Genomic DNA, 18,051 nt, shown 5'->3' with positions numbered 1-18,051 from the left:
TTTTTAAATACCTGCAGCTTAGAAGTTTTATTTTTTCGAAACTAAATAATTTTGTGCAACTCCCTTCATTATCCACACTGGTAACCTTTTCCAAACAAGACTGTTTCAGTAAAGGGCGAATTACCTAATTATATAATATACTGGTACAGAATCATAAAGAAAATTCTGAAAATAAAAGACGAGCATGGATGCAGGATTTAAATAAAGACATTTCATTAGATGAGTGGGGTACAATATGTTTAAAAGCACAGACTCAAACTATAAATACTCGTTTGAGACTCTTACAATATAATTGGAGAATGAGAACTTATATCACTACTAGTATCCCTGACTTATGTTTTAAATGCAATCATTTCCAAGGCAAATTTTTTCATTGTGTGTGTGAATGTGGTGAGGTGCAAAAGTTTTGGAGGAAAGTGGCTCAGTATGTATCTCAATTTACTACTACTCCTATCTCTTTAAGCCCGGTAATATGTGTATTGGGTGTCTATGTGGACAATTGCTTTCTGTCCGTCAAAGAGAAAAAACTGGCGTATTTGTGCCTACTACAAGCCAGGCGTTCAATTGCCCTTTGCTGGAAGAATACAAGTTGTCCTTCCCTTGGACTTTGGCTGATAAACTTGATATCCAGTTTGGCCCTTGAGAAGCTTACAAAATTTGGGAGATGTTCTTGAGATTTGTTAAAGAAGGAGATATTGAAGAGGCTATATATGTGTGAAGTTGTAGTATATGCTTAATGCTTAACAGGAGTGTGTGATATAAAGCAGCACTGTATGTTTAAGGATTTTTTTTTTATTTTTTTTTTATTATTATAATTATAATTATTTATTGTTTTACCAACTGCCAGGGTAATTGTGGAGGGGGATGGATTTGAGTAAGTTATGTTTGTATTTAAGTGTATGTTATGATTCAATAAAAATATGTTCGCAAAATGCAAAATAATGATACGCATCTCCAAGATGACAACTGGACTACACTCACTTAAAAAATCCAATGTTGTGAGTTACAACAATTGTCATGTGACAAATTTGTAGAACAATATAGCTTCTGAAATGGTTTGCTGTCATTGATACTGCATATTAGAGTATTTAGCATACTTAAAATAGTAAACAGTTTACAGTGTGCTAGTGTCCCATTTCAAACACAGCATTAATAAAAATGTTTCTGAAACACTCATACCTTTTGTTCATTTACATTTATTCATTTTTAGCATTTATTCATTTATTTGTAATAAACATGGGCTATTAAAATGATTTATGTTTTATGTATTTATTATTTATATTTATTTTGAATTATGTTTTTTTAAAACATACGCACATAGGGTTACATCATATCAAAACGTGGATTACACCTGTGGTGGGAGATCACACAAATGGCTCTTTATAAATAGGCCTATAAATAACTCTGAAAGCACAGTTGAATGACTTAACTGAAATCGAATATGGCACTATCTGTCCATCGTCATGTGCACACTGATCAGGACATCTGCAACTTTTAAACCATCCAAACTGCACTCTACTCGTCTCTGACAGCTGCCGAAAGAGGTTTGAATCAACAATTAATCAGTTTTGACTGTGCTAAGTTCTGCTCATGTTCTACAATATGTACTTCACGAAAGATGTACTGTACTTCTATCGGAAGTCAAAGCACAACACAAAGGTGAGCACAGTATTGTTGTTCCAAAATTTCAGTTTGGCTGTGGTGTGTGCATTAATGTGTGTGAAATACCAGCTTATTCCGAAAACTTACATTGGGCACTTTTTGCACTTAAATTGGCTTAATTTTTACTGTTGACATTCAAAATTAAGCATGTGTTTTTCCGAGGGTTAAAGTCATCGGGTAATTTCTTTTTTCGTTTTGACCGTTTCCACCTGGGCATTTTATTTGCTGATTCTCTTGAATGTATTTGTGCTGTTTTGATCAGTTTTCCTGGGAAATGTATTTATTTTAATTTTATTTTGTCATCAGTATTTTGTTTTAAGGAGATAAAAATGGTGCTTATCAACCTTGATTGACATGGCAATAAAATAATATCTTATTATTTTGACAGTTTTCTTAGACTTGGAGTGGGCGGGTTTTGGTGAGCAATCTGGCAACACTAGTTATGTAGCCTAAGGTATAGGCAGGTTTTTAGTGTGTTCATTTTTATTTCCCTAAACAGCATAATAACCCTTTTATTTAAAGGCTTAATTTATGTCCTCTAGTCTGTTGCATTGCAAATGTCCCGGTCTGTGTAAATCGTTTAAACGAGTGCTCTCACTGATACACTTGTTGTGCTTTGTGGAGTTTTGGCGCGTTTTATAGACTCGATATTGTTTCTTATTCAAATGTGGTGTAGAGCAGTGGTTCTCAAGTCCTCGTGACCCACTGCTCTGCACATTTTGTATGTCTCTCTTATCTGACACACTCAGTTCAGTTCATGGAGTCTCTCCTAATGAGCTGATGATCTGGTTCAGGTGTGTTAAATAAGGGAGACATACAAAATGTGCAGAGCAGTGGGTCACGAGGACTCGAGTTGAGAACCACTGGTGTAGAGTATTTTAACATAAAAAAAAAAAAAATCACACACTTCATATTTAAGAGATTAGAAATGTACAATGGAACGACTGACTTATCTATAGGCTTTTAAGTTGAACAACTTGCTTGGCAAAAAGAGCAACACACAAAGAGAACGTGACAAGCTTTTTAAACCCTTACGGCTACAATCTCTACTAGCAGAGCTGTGAAACACAGGCTGGCAGCGGGCAGTGAGATTCTAAAGCGCCACAGCAGTGGGAGGCGACCCAGAGCATTAGCCCAGCAACAGTATATACAGTCTCTCCAGGCACATGTCAAATGAATAGAATGTAAAAATCCTTCATGATACATTAGGCAAACAATATCAGGATGATGTACTGCATCTGATGGGATTCTGAAGTGTGCAAACAGTGAACACTTCTGATGTCCCATAATGCCAAGGGAGCTGAAGAGCAAACAAATTCAGAAAGTTGGCAGAGAACCATGTGAGGAGTGTTTAAGAGCTACTAAGGAAGTTGTTCATTGTGGTTAAAAACAACTTTTTTAATAGGGATGCACAGTATATCGTCACCATATTGCTTAGCCAATATTGGATTTTTTTATTGGCATTCTCTAATATTGAATATTTAATTGTGCATGCTATCCCAGAGGAAAGAAAAGACAAAAATGAGGGTACTTCAACATCAAATGGAGACGTTTAGTCTCCTGTCTGACTCTCCTGAGTCTCCTGCTTCTCACCCTTGGTCTCTCACAATTGTCTCCTTTTAAGTTTTAGAAGGGATCTTATCATGTGCTCAGATTTTTCTCTTAAACTAAAGACCCCAGTGGTCTCATATTTGTCCCCTCCTAAGTTTCTGACAAGATCTCAACAACATCACACATAGGCTTAGACTTTCTCAGCTAGAGGAGCTCTCACATTTGTCTCATTTCATGTTAAGAAGAGACTGCAACGACTTTACAAATTGTGCATTAAGTCAAGTATTTTAAATGCACCAAAGTAAAAAACAATACATTTAGAGTTTACGCCTATATTAAGAGTGAAGTTAAGCAGAAATAAGATTAAAGTCACTCTTAATTGCTGACACACAATAAGAGAATAGAGATGTAGATTTAATGTGATCATTGACCACTTTGATTATTGATATATATTATATGGTAGCAATGTTTGAGTTCATACTGAGACATTTGATTTGTAAAGTTGTTGAGAACTCTTGTAAACTTTAGAGGAGACAAGTGTGCTACCAGCAGAGTCTCTAGCTAAGGAGACAAATCTGAACATAGTCTGTGATGTTCCTGAGATCTTTTCTAAACTTTAGAGGAGACAAGTGTGAGAGATCAGAGTCTCTAAGGAGAGAACTCTGAGCACTGTGTGTGATGTTGCGGAGATCTCTTCAAAACTTTAGTAGGGTGCCATACGTCCTATTTTTCCTGGACATGTCCTCTTTTTGGACCTAAAAAAATGCGTCCGGACGGGATTTGTAGATCGCCCAAAATGTCTGGGATTCGGCTTTTGCTTTTTACAGTCGCTGATTTTGCATTGCTTTAGGTCCCGCCTTCTCTCACGCCACCATTGGTCGGTCGGTCATGTACGTAACGCAAACTGCATCTCAATCATTAGTCATTACCCTCAGCACCACGGCAACAGCCAAGAGACAGAGCAGCGCTTGCTTGTCAACAGTGGCACATGGCTCCTGAACAGCGTTAAAAAAAAAAAAGCCCAAATGTGAATTCACAGATGATTTACAGAGAAAATTCCTGTGGTTTCGTCTCGGTCGGGATCCGTGTGAAGCAGAATGCATGACCTGCAAAGCTGGCACGTACGTGTCAGTGTCAAATAAAGGTGCTAGCGACCTAGAAGCCCACATAAGGAAAGTATACAAGAGAACATCAAGAGGACTGAAATAATTTTTTACTGAAATAGTGTAGATTTTTTATTTTATTTTAACCTATGGTCATGAAAATAAACTTTTGCGGGCCAAAAGTTGAATGGAAAGGACTAATTACTTTATGTATTAAAGTACAATAACATAGTTGCAAGGTTGTGAATGCATTTGTCAAGTATTTGTATTATTATTATTTATTTATTTTTGTCTCAGGAGACAAGTGTGAGAAGCAGGAGACTCAAGCAAAAGTCTCCATTTGATGTTAATGTAACCTCATTTATGTCTAGCAGAAATATTTGAGATGTGAAAGAGAGCACTTTTTCTTCACTATGGGTAGCTTCAATCTCATTCATCCACATCATTTAAGTGAAACACAATACACATTGTCATATTTGAAGTTGTTTAGTGTAGACAGTGTTTTGTTGCACAATGATTTAATAGAGAAAATCATGACCTATATTCACATGTATCCAAAATGGGTTGTTCAAGACAAAATGTTCAATGATAAACAAAACAAAAAAGGTTATGCAACAACAATGAAGTACTGGTACAATAACTGGTACAAAACACTGGTAGTGTTACTTTTGATTAAAAAAATTAAATAAAAAATTATATATTTATATATATATATATATCAGTAGCGGTTTTAGGCACGGGCGAACCGGGCAATCGCCCGGGGCGGCATTTTTGGGGGGGCGGCGCCGCCGGCACGAGAAAAAAAAAAAAAAAAAAAAAAAAATCTGCGCCGCGAAGCGGTTTTCTATTATCTATCATTTCACTGTGTGGGGAATTGGCAAATTTGCGCCCCCTGCAGCTGCAGGCGCCCCTGCTTGCTGAGAAGATGCCGCGCACAGAAGCTGTTTGTTTGAGAAGGGGAAAGGGGAGGGGGCGCGGAGGCGCGGGCGCGGATGACAGTTCACCTCTGGGTCTCTCTCTCCCAAATGGAACGGACAAGGGGGGAATCCATATAGTTATCTAAGTCAGTCACACCTCGACTTTCTTCCAAATAACGCACATTTCATTCATAATATTATAAATACAGGCCTCTATATTTCGTGCACATTTTTGTTTTTCTGAATGGTCTGAATAAAAATAGGTAATACAAAACGATTACTTGGTCACCACCACCAAGGTGAATTGGTTTAGTCTTGACTTCTGGTCGTGACTCGTGAGTGACAGTTGGTATTGGGGGTATCAGGGGAAATCTGTTGATTGTCGATGTCGAGTGCCAAATAAGAGATGGACAAGAAAGGTCAAAGCCATCAGGTGTCCAATTTAGAAACGAGCGAAAGATAAAGGTATGCAACTATGTTTTCTCTGTATGATTACGGTATCCATGTCATGAATGAAGGGGCAATATTAATTGGTGGGTATAACTCTTATTTGTTATCCTTTTTGCTATGATTCTTGCTATGCTTAACAATAATTCGGTTTTAACTCAAACACAAGATCTAATTTCACCATAATATTGTGCTTTGCAACAAAACTGTGACAAGTTCAGTTATTACACTGCAAAAAATGCTTTTCTTAATTAGTATTTTTGTCTTGTTTCCAGTCCAAATATCAAACATTTCTTAAATAAAGATGCATAACGCTAACAAAGTGGTAAAATGACATAAGATATTAAGTCTTGTTTTCTGGGGAAATCATTTTTTTATTTATTTCCCCAGAAAACAAGACTTAATATCTTAAAATTGAGTGAAACACTTAAAATTGAGTTTTTGCTTAAAACAAGCAAAACATGATGATCTGCCAATGGGGTAAGAAAAATGACCCGCTCGAAGGGGGTCTCGCCCAGGGTGTAATTCAATGTAGAACCGCCACTGATATATATATATATATAATCTTGTCTAACATCTTATAAGTAACTAATCCCTTAACTTGTATGTTCGGCAAACCTGCTACATATAAAATGCTGGACATTAAAGATACATTTAAACTAGTAACCCTTAATATTCTGAAACGTATAATGGTATTTAAATAATAGTTTCAGTATTTACGATATAAAAATTGAAGACATCTGACGACAAAACTGATAGATAATGAGACATATAAGAGAATCACCACTTAGTATCTTGAGCTTAGATAAACCTCTGTCAGAGCCATAGCCTTGTAGCCAGCACATCGACATCGAGACACAACTGCACCTCAGACAGCACGAGTTTGAGTCCCAGCTAAAGGCACTTACCTGCTCCTGTTCCCTTCTCGCCTTTCCCATTGTTTCCTGTCTCTCCTCCTACTGTCCTGTCCATTAAAGGTGAATAACCCCAATGGCATAAAATAATAATAAAAAAGAGCAACCTTTGCAAGACAATATAGAGATCTCCCACGCCACAAAGCCCATTCTCATTTTGGACTTCTTTTTCTCAGGACTTTCCCATGTCTCAGTTGTGTCTACTTTTATTTCTCCTAAATAATTTTAGGAGAAACATCTGAGACACTACTGATACTTAAATTAGATATATTTGAGAATCTCAACTAAGTATCCTAAGCTTAAAAAGGGAAACATCTGAGCAATAAAATATTCCTATAATTGAGTCTTGAAAGAGATTGCAGCAAGACAATAAACAGATGTCCTATGTTTCTTCTACCACATTCTGTTTTTATTCTTTTGCTCTCAAATATTTCTCATGTCTCATTTGTGTCTATTTTTATTTATCCTAAGAAATGTTAGGATAAATATTTGAAATGTTATTGATACAACAATGAGAGATATTTGAGAATCACAACTAGTCTCTTGAGCTAAGAAAAAACAACTACTGAGCAATACATTTTTCCTCTGCTATTTTCCCCACATTACCTCTGCCATCATCTAACACTTATTTAAGGCTAACCTTTAGCACTGATAATTTAAGAACACTATTACATGTAGCCTACTCTTTAGCAAAAAAATTCTAGTGTCCATATATGAATATATTTTTCATCTTTTATAATGCTGCAATGTTAAAATTCACACATCTGATTTTAATTTTAATTTATTTACATAAAATAATATATAATCTTTATATCTGCCATTTATCAGCTAAGATTGTGTCACATTTACTGCTGCTTGGCAAAATTTTGCATTTAAAACATTTAAATAATTTCATAGGAATCCACATGAACAGGAGTTTCGAGTGAGTGGAAAGACATTTTCTAGTGTAGATTTTACACCAAGTTCAAGTTGGTCACATACATTTGCCGCATTGTCCAAAAGAAAGCTGCTTGCTTTAAAAGTTTAAGTATTTGTGAGCAGTGCCTCATGCATTGCTATACTATTGACAGTGGAATATTATTATTATTTTTTTTGTCCAGGAAATTTTGCACACATTTTGGTAACGTGGCCCTGCACCTTTTGCAGTCATAACAAAAAATAATAATTATCGGCTTATCAGTATTGGCCAAAAATTTTACAATCATTGCATCCCTACTGTTAAAAAAACACATGAGAACTTTTTTTTTTTCATGATGGTTATAAGAACATACAATACCAACCTGGAACTTACACAGCTGGATCCCTAAAGATCAAACTTCACCAACAGTTGAGAAGTTTTTTTTGAAATTCAGTACATACTCTGAAAGTCTGTCTCTCGATTTCTCAGCTTCTGTCCCTGACTCACACAAACACACAAACACCATGCTGAGCAAGTGGTCTCTGATGGGCAGGGGAGAGCTGATTATGGATTCACTTTGCAGCGGGAGCCGCCCTGACGCTGGGGATTTGATTAGGGCTTTGACAGGTGCCAGTGCGATTGCAGCCTTAATCTGAGGAGTGATCTGCTTAGATAATGTGCAAAATGGAAGAAAGAGACAGAGGTGGCAGGAAACGGGGGGAGGCAGGTTACAGAGATGCACTGAACAGCCCCGTGACAGCAGAGCTTTGCTTTTGATGTACTCACTAAGTCTAAATCATATCGCAGACAGCATGCTATCTTGAGAGTGATACTTCATCTGGTGCATCTAACAAATCCTGAGAAAGAGACTGAAAATGAGTGCATCTCACACTACAGAATTTTTAAAGCACTTGAAGAATGGTTGAAATGCTCAGTTACTGTATGATAATGAGGGGAATGTAATGATGCCTCTGACTGCCATTGCCATCTCCTATTCTCTCACATGTACAGAAAACCTCCCCACAGGCTGCGGCAGCATGAACCGGGTCAATCATTGATGTCTCTATCATGGCTGTCCCTTTTCTCATCTACTTTCATCTGCTGTCAGAAATGGGGCTTTTCTCAGTCAATCAAAAACAAAGTAGAGATGGGCGGTGTGACCAAAATCTTAGGTACGAGTAATTTTATACCTTGTTAACTGTAATCAATGTCCCACCAGCAAGTGCTGTTGTACGGAATATCACTTTGATGTTGCTTTCATATACTATATACAGGAGCTGATATCGACTGGCACCCATTTCAGAAAGAATATGGCCTGTTAGTCCTTATACTTGTTCTCCACCAGTTACAAGAAGAAGAAGAAAAGTAAAGTCTCAAGCTTTGCACATTGGCAAGCAACGTTTAGACTGGAATACAATATGCGAGTGCAATGGAGTGACAGTAATTTTCCTTCCCGTCTGAAATTATTCTTTAATCACTTCGGTTTTTACTCAAGGTTGCCCATTTCCGAGCGAATCTGAAGCCAAAGAAAAAATACACTGCATTTGCTCCTGGCCCCCGGCAAAATCACAGCTCACATACCCTGATATGAATTATACACCGAGAACACAGGCAAGCTGAGTGATCAAATGAAACAGCCCAATGGTTTTATACTTAAAAGTGCCCCATTATGCTATTTTAAAGTTTTCTAATGTTGTTGTGGAGTCTCCTACAACATGTTTACATGCATCAAAGGTAAAAAAAAACATTTTTAATGATTCTCAAACGACTCGTGCTTGAATCAGTCTCAATCCCTCCTTTCCGCGAGCTACTCTGTTCTGATTGGCCAGACAGCTCAGTCTGTTGTGATTGGCCTACCGTGTACAACGCGTCGAAAACAAAAACGCCCATTGCCATAACAACGTCAGCTGTCCTGAGGCTTCCTACACTGTAAACTAAACACAGTAACGAACAATGCAACGATTTGACCATATCAATACGAGCGCAAGTCCGATGATTAAACATTGGAAGAACTAGTTGTTTAACCCGAACCTCCATCAAAAGGACGACTCGAGCAGGACTCAGTGTTTCTCAGTGATACACTACTCAGTTTGAGGTACATTATGAGATGTTGCAACTGTAATTCCTCACCATCATTAACATTAACAAGTGCATGTCCATCAACAAACCGATTATTTTACTTGTACTAATTTATTTACCGAGTATTTTTCTAATATATTGCGGTGAATACGTGGAAACTGTATCAATAGCAGTGCATGTATGCAATGTATACATTAGCCAAGCTCTTGAGTGAATGATCTGATGTAACAAACGTTGGTAAAACAAATATTTCCTCAAAGTAGTGAGTAGTGAGAATGACAGACAATCTGCATTAATAGACACAGTTATACAGGTAATCGTGGCCCACAACTGATTAGCAGAAGTATTTCAGTAAGACAATGATAACGTGAGTTAGCCAGTTAGCAGGAGACCTACACAATATAAAACTCAAAACTACGTTTTTTGAACACCATCTTTCAAGAGTAAAAACGGTTTGCGAATCCTGCATTGAACTCCGAGATTTGAGAAGCAGTCGTCAGTAAAATAAAGGGAACACAGCAAAGGTTTAGGATTATACTGCTGTGACATTGTGGTAAAGATGAATTTTAACCACTTATCTTAACTATTCACATGCTCATCCTTGGGCAGTGAAAAAAAAAACAAAAAAACAATTGGCTTTACCTTCACATTATAGAGCACAGCACTGTCTTCTTGACATGATGCTATCCAGTATCCACAGGAATCAGCTGTTGGTTTGAGGTTCAAGTTTTCCCTGGTGTCTGCGTGCAATAAGTGGGCGGGCAATATACTAATGTTTCGTCTTGACGTCACAACGAAACGGCTTATGACTCGTTTAGAAAACGATTCATTTAATTGACTCAGAGTCGACTCTTACTTTTGAAAGACAACAACTTTATATATGGAGTCTTGGAAACACACTTGACTAATCAAGGGTAATAGGGCCAGAGGTACCAGAACTACTATAATCATGATAGAGTTATTTTTTTTAAATTATAGCCTATATGACATAGTTATTTTTCAAAACGTGTTATATATAGCAAACATATTTTTGGATAATCCAATGAAAGACTTACTCACTTAATTACTATTTAATCAATTATTAATTAATTTACAGTTGTGGTCAGAATTATTGGCACCCCTGGTAAATATGATCAAAGATGGCTGTAAAAATAAATCTGCATTGGTTATCCTTTCGATCTTTCATTCAAAAATCGTTGTAGTAAAATAACTGAAATCACATTATGAAATTGGTACCCCTAGAATTTTTATGAGTACAATATCTCTGAAATATATTCCCATTTATATTTACATTTTTTAGCACACCAGGGTGACTAGGATCATGAAATAGTCTAGCTATGACTTCTTGTTTCACATGAGTATAAATATGAGGAAACACAAAGGCCAAATTCCCTTAATCATTCATCACAATGAGTCAAATCAAAGAATATAGTTCTGATGTGCAGCAAAAGATTGTTGAGCTCACAAAATAGAAAGTGGCTGTAATAAAATAGCTAAAGCATTGAAAATTGCCCCATGCCCACGGTTAAATATACAGCTGGATCTTTAATGTTGGGGGCCTATTATTTTGCTGGAGGTCCATGGACATGGTTCAGATACATGGTATCATGGATTCTTGCAAATACCAACAAATAAAAAATCAAAACCTGACAGCCTCTGCTAGAAATCTTATAATGGGCCATGGTTGGATCTTCCATCAGGACAACGATCCAAAACAAACATCAAAATCAACACAAAAATGTGTCACTGAGCACAAAATGAAGCTTCTGCCATGGCCGTCCCATTCCCCTGACCTGAACCCTATTGAAAATGAGTGGGGTGAACTGAAGAGAAGAAGCACCAGCATGGAGCTGGGAATCTGGGAATCTGAAGGATCTGGAGAGATTCTGTATGAAAGAATGGTGTCTGATCTCTTTTCAGGTGTTCTCCAAACTCATCAGGCATTATAAGACAAAACTCAGAGCTTTAATCTTGGCAAAAAGATATATTTTTATCTATTTAATAAAAGGGTGCCAATATTTATGGCCACCGTGGTTTGGAGAAAAGCATTTATTTCATAATGTGATTTTCCCCCCACTTTCAATTATTTTACTTCAATGAAAGGGTTAGATTTTTTTGTGAATTTTTTGAATGAAAGATCAACAATAAACAATGCAGATTTATTTTTACAACCATGTTTGATCATATTTACCAGGAGTGCCAACAACTCTGACCACAACTGAATTTAATTGACCTTGATGGACCCAGACCAAAATTTAAAATTATGCATAACAAATGAATAAAAAGTCAGGCATTAGTACAAAAACAGTGGCTTTGCAATAGGCTATAATACCACTGTTAAGGTTTCAACACAATCAAATTCTGAGTCACGTAAAAATGTATTGCAAACAGATATGCACACCTGTGACCACACATCAGTTGAATTCTATAATAATGTGACAAGTTGCCAATGCCATGTTGCTTGGTAAACATTGGCAACATTACACCACATCCATACTGGACACGAGTGGCATGTCAAAATGAATCAGTCCCTTCATAATCAATAAGGCTGCACTGGAAGCACTTGTCCACCATACAGTTTGCAGACAGAGTAAACTTTAGTTTTCTGCTTGGTGACATATTTTTTTATTTAAAACCACAGATTAGATTACAGATTCCTGCGGTTGAAAATTTTATACATATACATACACTACCATTCAAAAGTTTAGGGTCAGTAAGAAAAGTGACAGGAAATGTTTTAAAAGATTTCTATTTCAAATAAATTCTGTTCTTTTGACATCACATCAAAGAATCCTGAGAAAATGTATCATGATTTCCACAAAAATTATTTATCCGTTTCTTAAAAAGAGCACCAAATCAGCATATTACAATGATTTAAGGATCATGTCATGCTGAAGACTAGAGAAATGGCTGCCACAACAGCTTTGACATCACAGAATAAAATATATTCAAATAGAAAACCTATTTTAAATTGCAATCATTTTTTTTTTATTTTTTTTTTTATCAAATAAATGCAGGCTCGTGAGCATAAGATAGTCTAGGCCTACTTCTTTCAAAAAACATTTAAAAATATTACGACCCTAACCTTTTGAATGTAGGGTATATATACAGTACATATATGTATACATACATTACTGGCTAACCCTGTAGCGGATAGAAAGAGATTTAGAAAGCAGGATTTAGTGTTAGAACTTACCAAGACAGAGACCGTCACTTTCCTCATAGCCAATGCTGCAGACACAACGGCCCAGCGGCACCAGCCAATCACCATCAGCGCCACAGTACAGCTTGGGTGTGTCACGTTCTTCTGCATTCTCAACACACGCCCCCCTGACCTCCACCAATGAAGAGGAATCCACCCGCGGGACAGTGTCGGGAAAGGCGGCAAGGTTTCTCAGGGTAGACGGACATTTTTTGTAATAAACTCTCACAGACACCAGGGCGATACATGCGCCCACATCCTGGAAGGCCAAGTAGAAACCCTTACGAGATATTGGTCCTACTTCCCGCACTTCGGTATTCAGCCTCAGAACACGATCGCCCAGATCTGTCTGTGTGAAACTCTCATCGGCGGCAATAGTATCGATTTTAGCATACTCGTTAGGATGAAAATGAGCATTGGCACCATGTGGCTCATCTGTCTCAAAGTAGTGGAGGTTAAAAGTCTCCTTACAGGTGCCAGAGACCCAGGGGATGCTGTTGCAGTCCCGCAGAGTGAAGCGAAGCTCTACATAGATCTTCTGTGCAGCCTGACGGGGTATCCAGTTTGTACGGAGCCAGTTGTTCTGGTTGGGTTCCATTACGTGGCACACCTGGAAGGTGTGGATGGGCCGGTTAAGCTCATCCATCTCCGTGATGGCATCCCACTGTGGAGAGCAAAGGACAAAGGAATGAGAAGATAGATAGTGGGATAATTGGAGAAAGCAACATAAAGTAGTGAATGCTCAGGAAGGCTACTCTGCTTATTGAGATCTCTCTCCCAGAGAAATCAACTTGAAGTTAGCGTCATACAATTAACATAGAACAACTTTTGTTTCACTGTAAAATGAAACAAACATGGAATCTAATAATTCATTTATTTACTAAGGTGATAACTAACTTTTTTGACATACACAATATATATTTTTTAATAATCATATATATATTTTTGTCCTGTCTTATATTACATAGAGAATGTAGTTATGTTATATATTATTTAAATTATATATATTTATTATATATGTATTAAAATCAAAATGTATTAAAGATATTTAGTCAATATCCAGTGGACTTTGAATAAAATGTAGTGTCCCATTTTTTGCCAACCATATAAATGCTATTATTATTGTATACATTCACTGTGTTACTTAAAGCTGCAGTCCGTAGTTTTTCCTCTTTGTCGCCATCTCTGTTTGGAATCTGCAATTGTAGTTATTCGCGGAATTATCAACTTTACGTGGGTTGTGCATCGGCACGGCACAGCGCGGATGAATCCAATGTTTTGAGGAGAATGTGCGGCTGTTAGTCACCGCGCCGGTGTGGATACTGTCATTCGGATTCACAGATTCTACTTTTTGGAAGTATGACCAACATAATGATTTTCACCGGAAAATGTCAACTGAACAACCATGAAGTAAGTAACATCCACTTTTGTTCTGACCAACTAAGGGAAAAAAGGCATTGCAGTAAATCGCACTGATTAAATCTAACGATTGCTTATCACATCAAACCGTGCAAATTATACTTTGTTCTCAAATTGATAATGTTAAAGGAGAACTCCGGTCAATTTTAACATTGAGCTAATTTTTTTGTAAATTTGGAGTGCTGTCAATACAGAGAACAACGACAAAAATCGGTGTTGCCTACACCATGTTATCCTCTTTTTAAAATTTGCACCCTGTTGACTTCAATGGGGCAAGTTTTAAACCTGCTTTTAGCCTCTTAACATCCTTGATGTGTCATTACAAGTGCACAGGTCATGTGAGTGGTGATTCCTTCAGAGTGATCACGGGTGAATCTGACTGCAGTAGACGTGAAAGATATTAATAAATATGATGTTATTTCAGCCAGCGCACATACCTGTATTTTCTTCCTGTTTTCGGTCGAAGTCCATAGTAATCGATTGTCGAGTTCACGCGCGTGATCATAGGTAACTAAACCTATGCGTGTGAACTCGACAATCGATTACTATGGACTTCGACTGAAAACAGGATGTAAATACAGGTATGTGCACTGGCTAAAATAATATCGTTTTTATTAATATCTTTCACATCTACTGCAGTCAGATTCACCCGTGATCACTCTGAAGGAATCACTCACATGGCTGGGCACTTGTAATGACACATCAAGGATGTTAAGAGACTAAAAGCAGGTTTAAAACTTGCCCCATTGAAGTCAACAGGGTGCAAATTTTAAAAAGAGGATAACTCTGTGTAGGCAACACCGATTTTTGTCGTTGTTCTCTGTATTGACAGCACTCCAAATTTACAAAAAAATGAGCTCAATGTTAAAATTGACTGGAGTTCTCCTTTAACAACATCAGCATTGCGTGACTGCATTTAATGTGTATTATAGCTACCTGTAGTTCAGTTTCCATTTCTATGCAGTCTAATTTCTAATTGTCATACCAACAAATGAATGTTCCTTAGAACTGGTACTCTTTGAAATAAAAACACACGTATCTGTAATCAGATGCATTTATCCTTGTTTTCACATGGGCCCGGTTGCATTATTAGCATTATTAGCATTATTACAAGCTTACCGTTTTGAATTGAGCTAAGGCAAGGAGATAGTTTTGAACACTGGCTGGTTATGTACTTGCTGAAAAAATTATTTTGGATACTTTTTAACCCATAAAGTTACAGACGGGAGCTTTAGATAGCTTGCTGATAATCCTGGAATGTCAGTCAAATAAATTCTGATTTCCCTATGTGTAAAATACAGGCTATACAAAATGCATAAAATGGTTATTTATATATGCATGTTTGCTCCTGAATGTTTCTCTGTGCGTGCAATCTTCACGTGATGTGCGAGCTACTCTCTGTACAAAAATAAAGCGGACATACGGCGGCCCGCCCCCAGACTTTATTCAGCCCCTAGTCATTCAGGCTAAGGCATGGGAAGTAGGTACAAAATGGGTACTGAACACAATAAGACCTCCGCGCTTTCATGCCGTGGTCAACACATCGGTAAGGAGCAACCGAAGTGCACTTCCTCCGCAAACGAAGTGTTAAACCTGCTAGCAAAGGGGGCTGTAGAGACAGTTCCCTCTTCACAGAGCGAGTCAGGTTTTTCCACCCGTTACTTCCTCGTGCCGAAAAAGGATGGCGGTCTCAGGCCTATTCTAGATCTCAGACACCTGAACAAGGCCCTCATGAGATGGCCATTCAGGATGTTAAAGGGGTGGTTCGGGATTTTTGACATCGGACCTCATTTTTAAGTCAGCCTGGTTGTTATTCATCAGTGGAGACATTTTTTTTTATTTTTATTATCCAGTCCTTATATTTGGATAGTTAGCCGATGCTAGGCTAGCGCGAGTCAATGGTATATGTTAGCCAGCCATTAAAAACCGTTTTACCCACTCCACAGAGCTCCAAACGCAAATCAATTATAACACTAGACTATCGATGCAAATGTCCGTTGAGAGAATAATGTTAGAAATCAAACTTACCTTTCATCACATTGCATTAGTTATAATTTGTTCCCTGTAATCATAAGCCTTGTCTACAGCAGCAGCGGAGTGATATTGATTACCTAGGCAACCGAGTGAGCTTCTGTTCTGTGTTTACTTTTTGCCGCATTACTAACCGGAGCAAAGTAAAATTCCGCAGCTGCTGAGAAACTAGTTCCTTTGGGATCATTGAGATGAAAGGTAAGTTTGATTTCTAACATTATTCTCTCAACGGACATTTGCATCGATAGTCTAGTGTTATAATTGATTTGCGTTTGGTGCACTGTGGAGTGGGTAAAACGTTTTTTAATGGCTGGCTAACATATACCATTGACTCGCGCTAGCCTAGCATCGGCTAACTATCCAAATATAAGGACTGGATAATTTAAAAAAAAAAAATGTCTCCACTGATGAATAACAACCAGGCTGACTTAAAAATGAGGTCCGATGTCAAAAATCCCGAACCACCCCTTTAACGACCAAACAAATCCTCTCGCAGATTCGCACAGGGGATTGGTTTTTGTCAGTGGATCTGAAAGATGCTTACTTTCACATCCAAATAGCCCCCCATCACAGGTCATTCTTGAGATTCGCCTTTGAGGGGCAGGCTTATCAGTACACAGTCCTGCCATTCGGTCTGTCACTGGCACCTCGTATGTTTACGAAATGCATGGATGCAGCTCTCTTCCCCCTGAGACAGCGGGGAATGCGCATTCTGAAGCAGACATGTTCGCTTTAACAACATATTATCAGTTCACTTCTGGCATTGCTAACTTGACATCGCAGCTTGTTCATTATTAAAGGGGTGGTATAATGCCCTTTTCACAAGATGTAAAATAAGTCTTTGATGTCCCCAGAGTGTGTATGTGAAGTTTTAGCATAAAATACCCCACAGATATTTTTATATCATGTTAAAATTGACAATTTTTGAGGGTTATCAAAAATGCACCGTTTTGTGTCTGTTCCTTTAAATGCAAATGAGCTGCTGCTCCCAGCACAGGGGGTGGAGCATCAACAGCTTGTGTCCTTTTACCTCACACAGACATGCACTGAAAATTTCTAAAACATTTAGCCTTTTATGTTCAAACCGGATTCAGACAATGATGGAGAGACTCAAGAAGAAGTGACAACATGTAGAATGCAACAGGATGTTTCTGAATGGTTAGTTGATGAATTTATGTAGCTTAAGTGTAGTTATCTTCTAGTCAATGATTAGCATATTCTATAGTCTTGATAATCTATAAATCATGTTCCGGGGGCGGGGTTTATGTAAATTGTAGGGTTGGTGATGTCACTAACCCGGGAGGAATGTCGTGTAGTCCCTATACCAGTTTGTTGTAGTCAAAAAGTGATTTCTTTAAAAGCAAATATCTCCCTTTGCTTTGAACTTTGAGCATTGTAACTTTGCAGATGTTGTTTATGCTCAAACAGCAATAATACACACTAACTAAAGTTAGAAAAGTGAAATCATAATCAACCACCCCATTAAAATAAAACACAGTCAACCAAACAGATAAAAAGTTATTCTGCTTAATTGAATTCGTCTGTTGTACAATATAAAGACTGTGCCATCAGTCACCACCTAGGTTACTTGCTGTTATTCCAAACTCATTTCCCTTGCTGTGAAGATGCTGATTTAGCCTATACGTGTATATTGGGACTCGACTGAAGTACGAAGCCTTCTTTACATTAATATAGTTGTTACATTGCAAATATGGAAATCACCACTTTTTGCCAGGGTCGATATTGTCCCACCCACTTTTTAAAACAAAGTTACGCCACTGATATTAACCCTGCATGTCCTGCTTGTCTCTGTGTGAATGAATGGCGC

The 18,051-nt window shown here is 37.7% G+C and overlaps 1 protein-coding gene across 3 annotated transcripts in view; it reads right to left on the bottom strand.

The window, feature by feature from the left end:
- The window catches only part of epha6 (eph receptor A6), a 155,398-nt gene that overhangs the window by 97,910 nt on the left and 39,437 nt on the right, over positions 1 to 18,051 (bottom strand). For all 3 annotated transcript variants that reach the window (XM_084392953.1, XM_084392954.1, XM_084392955.1), the window contains exon 3: positions 12,768 to 13,437. In XM_084392953.1, the coding sequence (XP_084249079.1) occupies positions 12,768 to 13,437 (670 nt within the window). The remainder of the gene's footprint in view (positions 1 to 12,767; positions 13,438 to 18,051) is intronic.

This window comes from Rutilus rutilus (assembly GCF_951802725.1).
Source record: "Rutilus rutilus genome assembly, chromosome: 2".
NCBI lineage: Eukaryota > Metazoa > Chordata > Actinopteri > Cypriniformes > Leuciscidae > Rutilus > Rutilus rutilus.
Note: the sequence above shows the minus strand (reverse complement) of the source record. Positions and strands in the feature narration are given on the sequence as shown.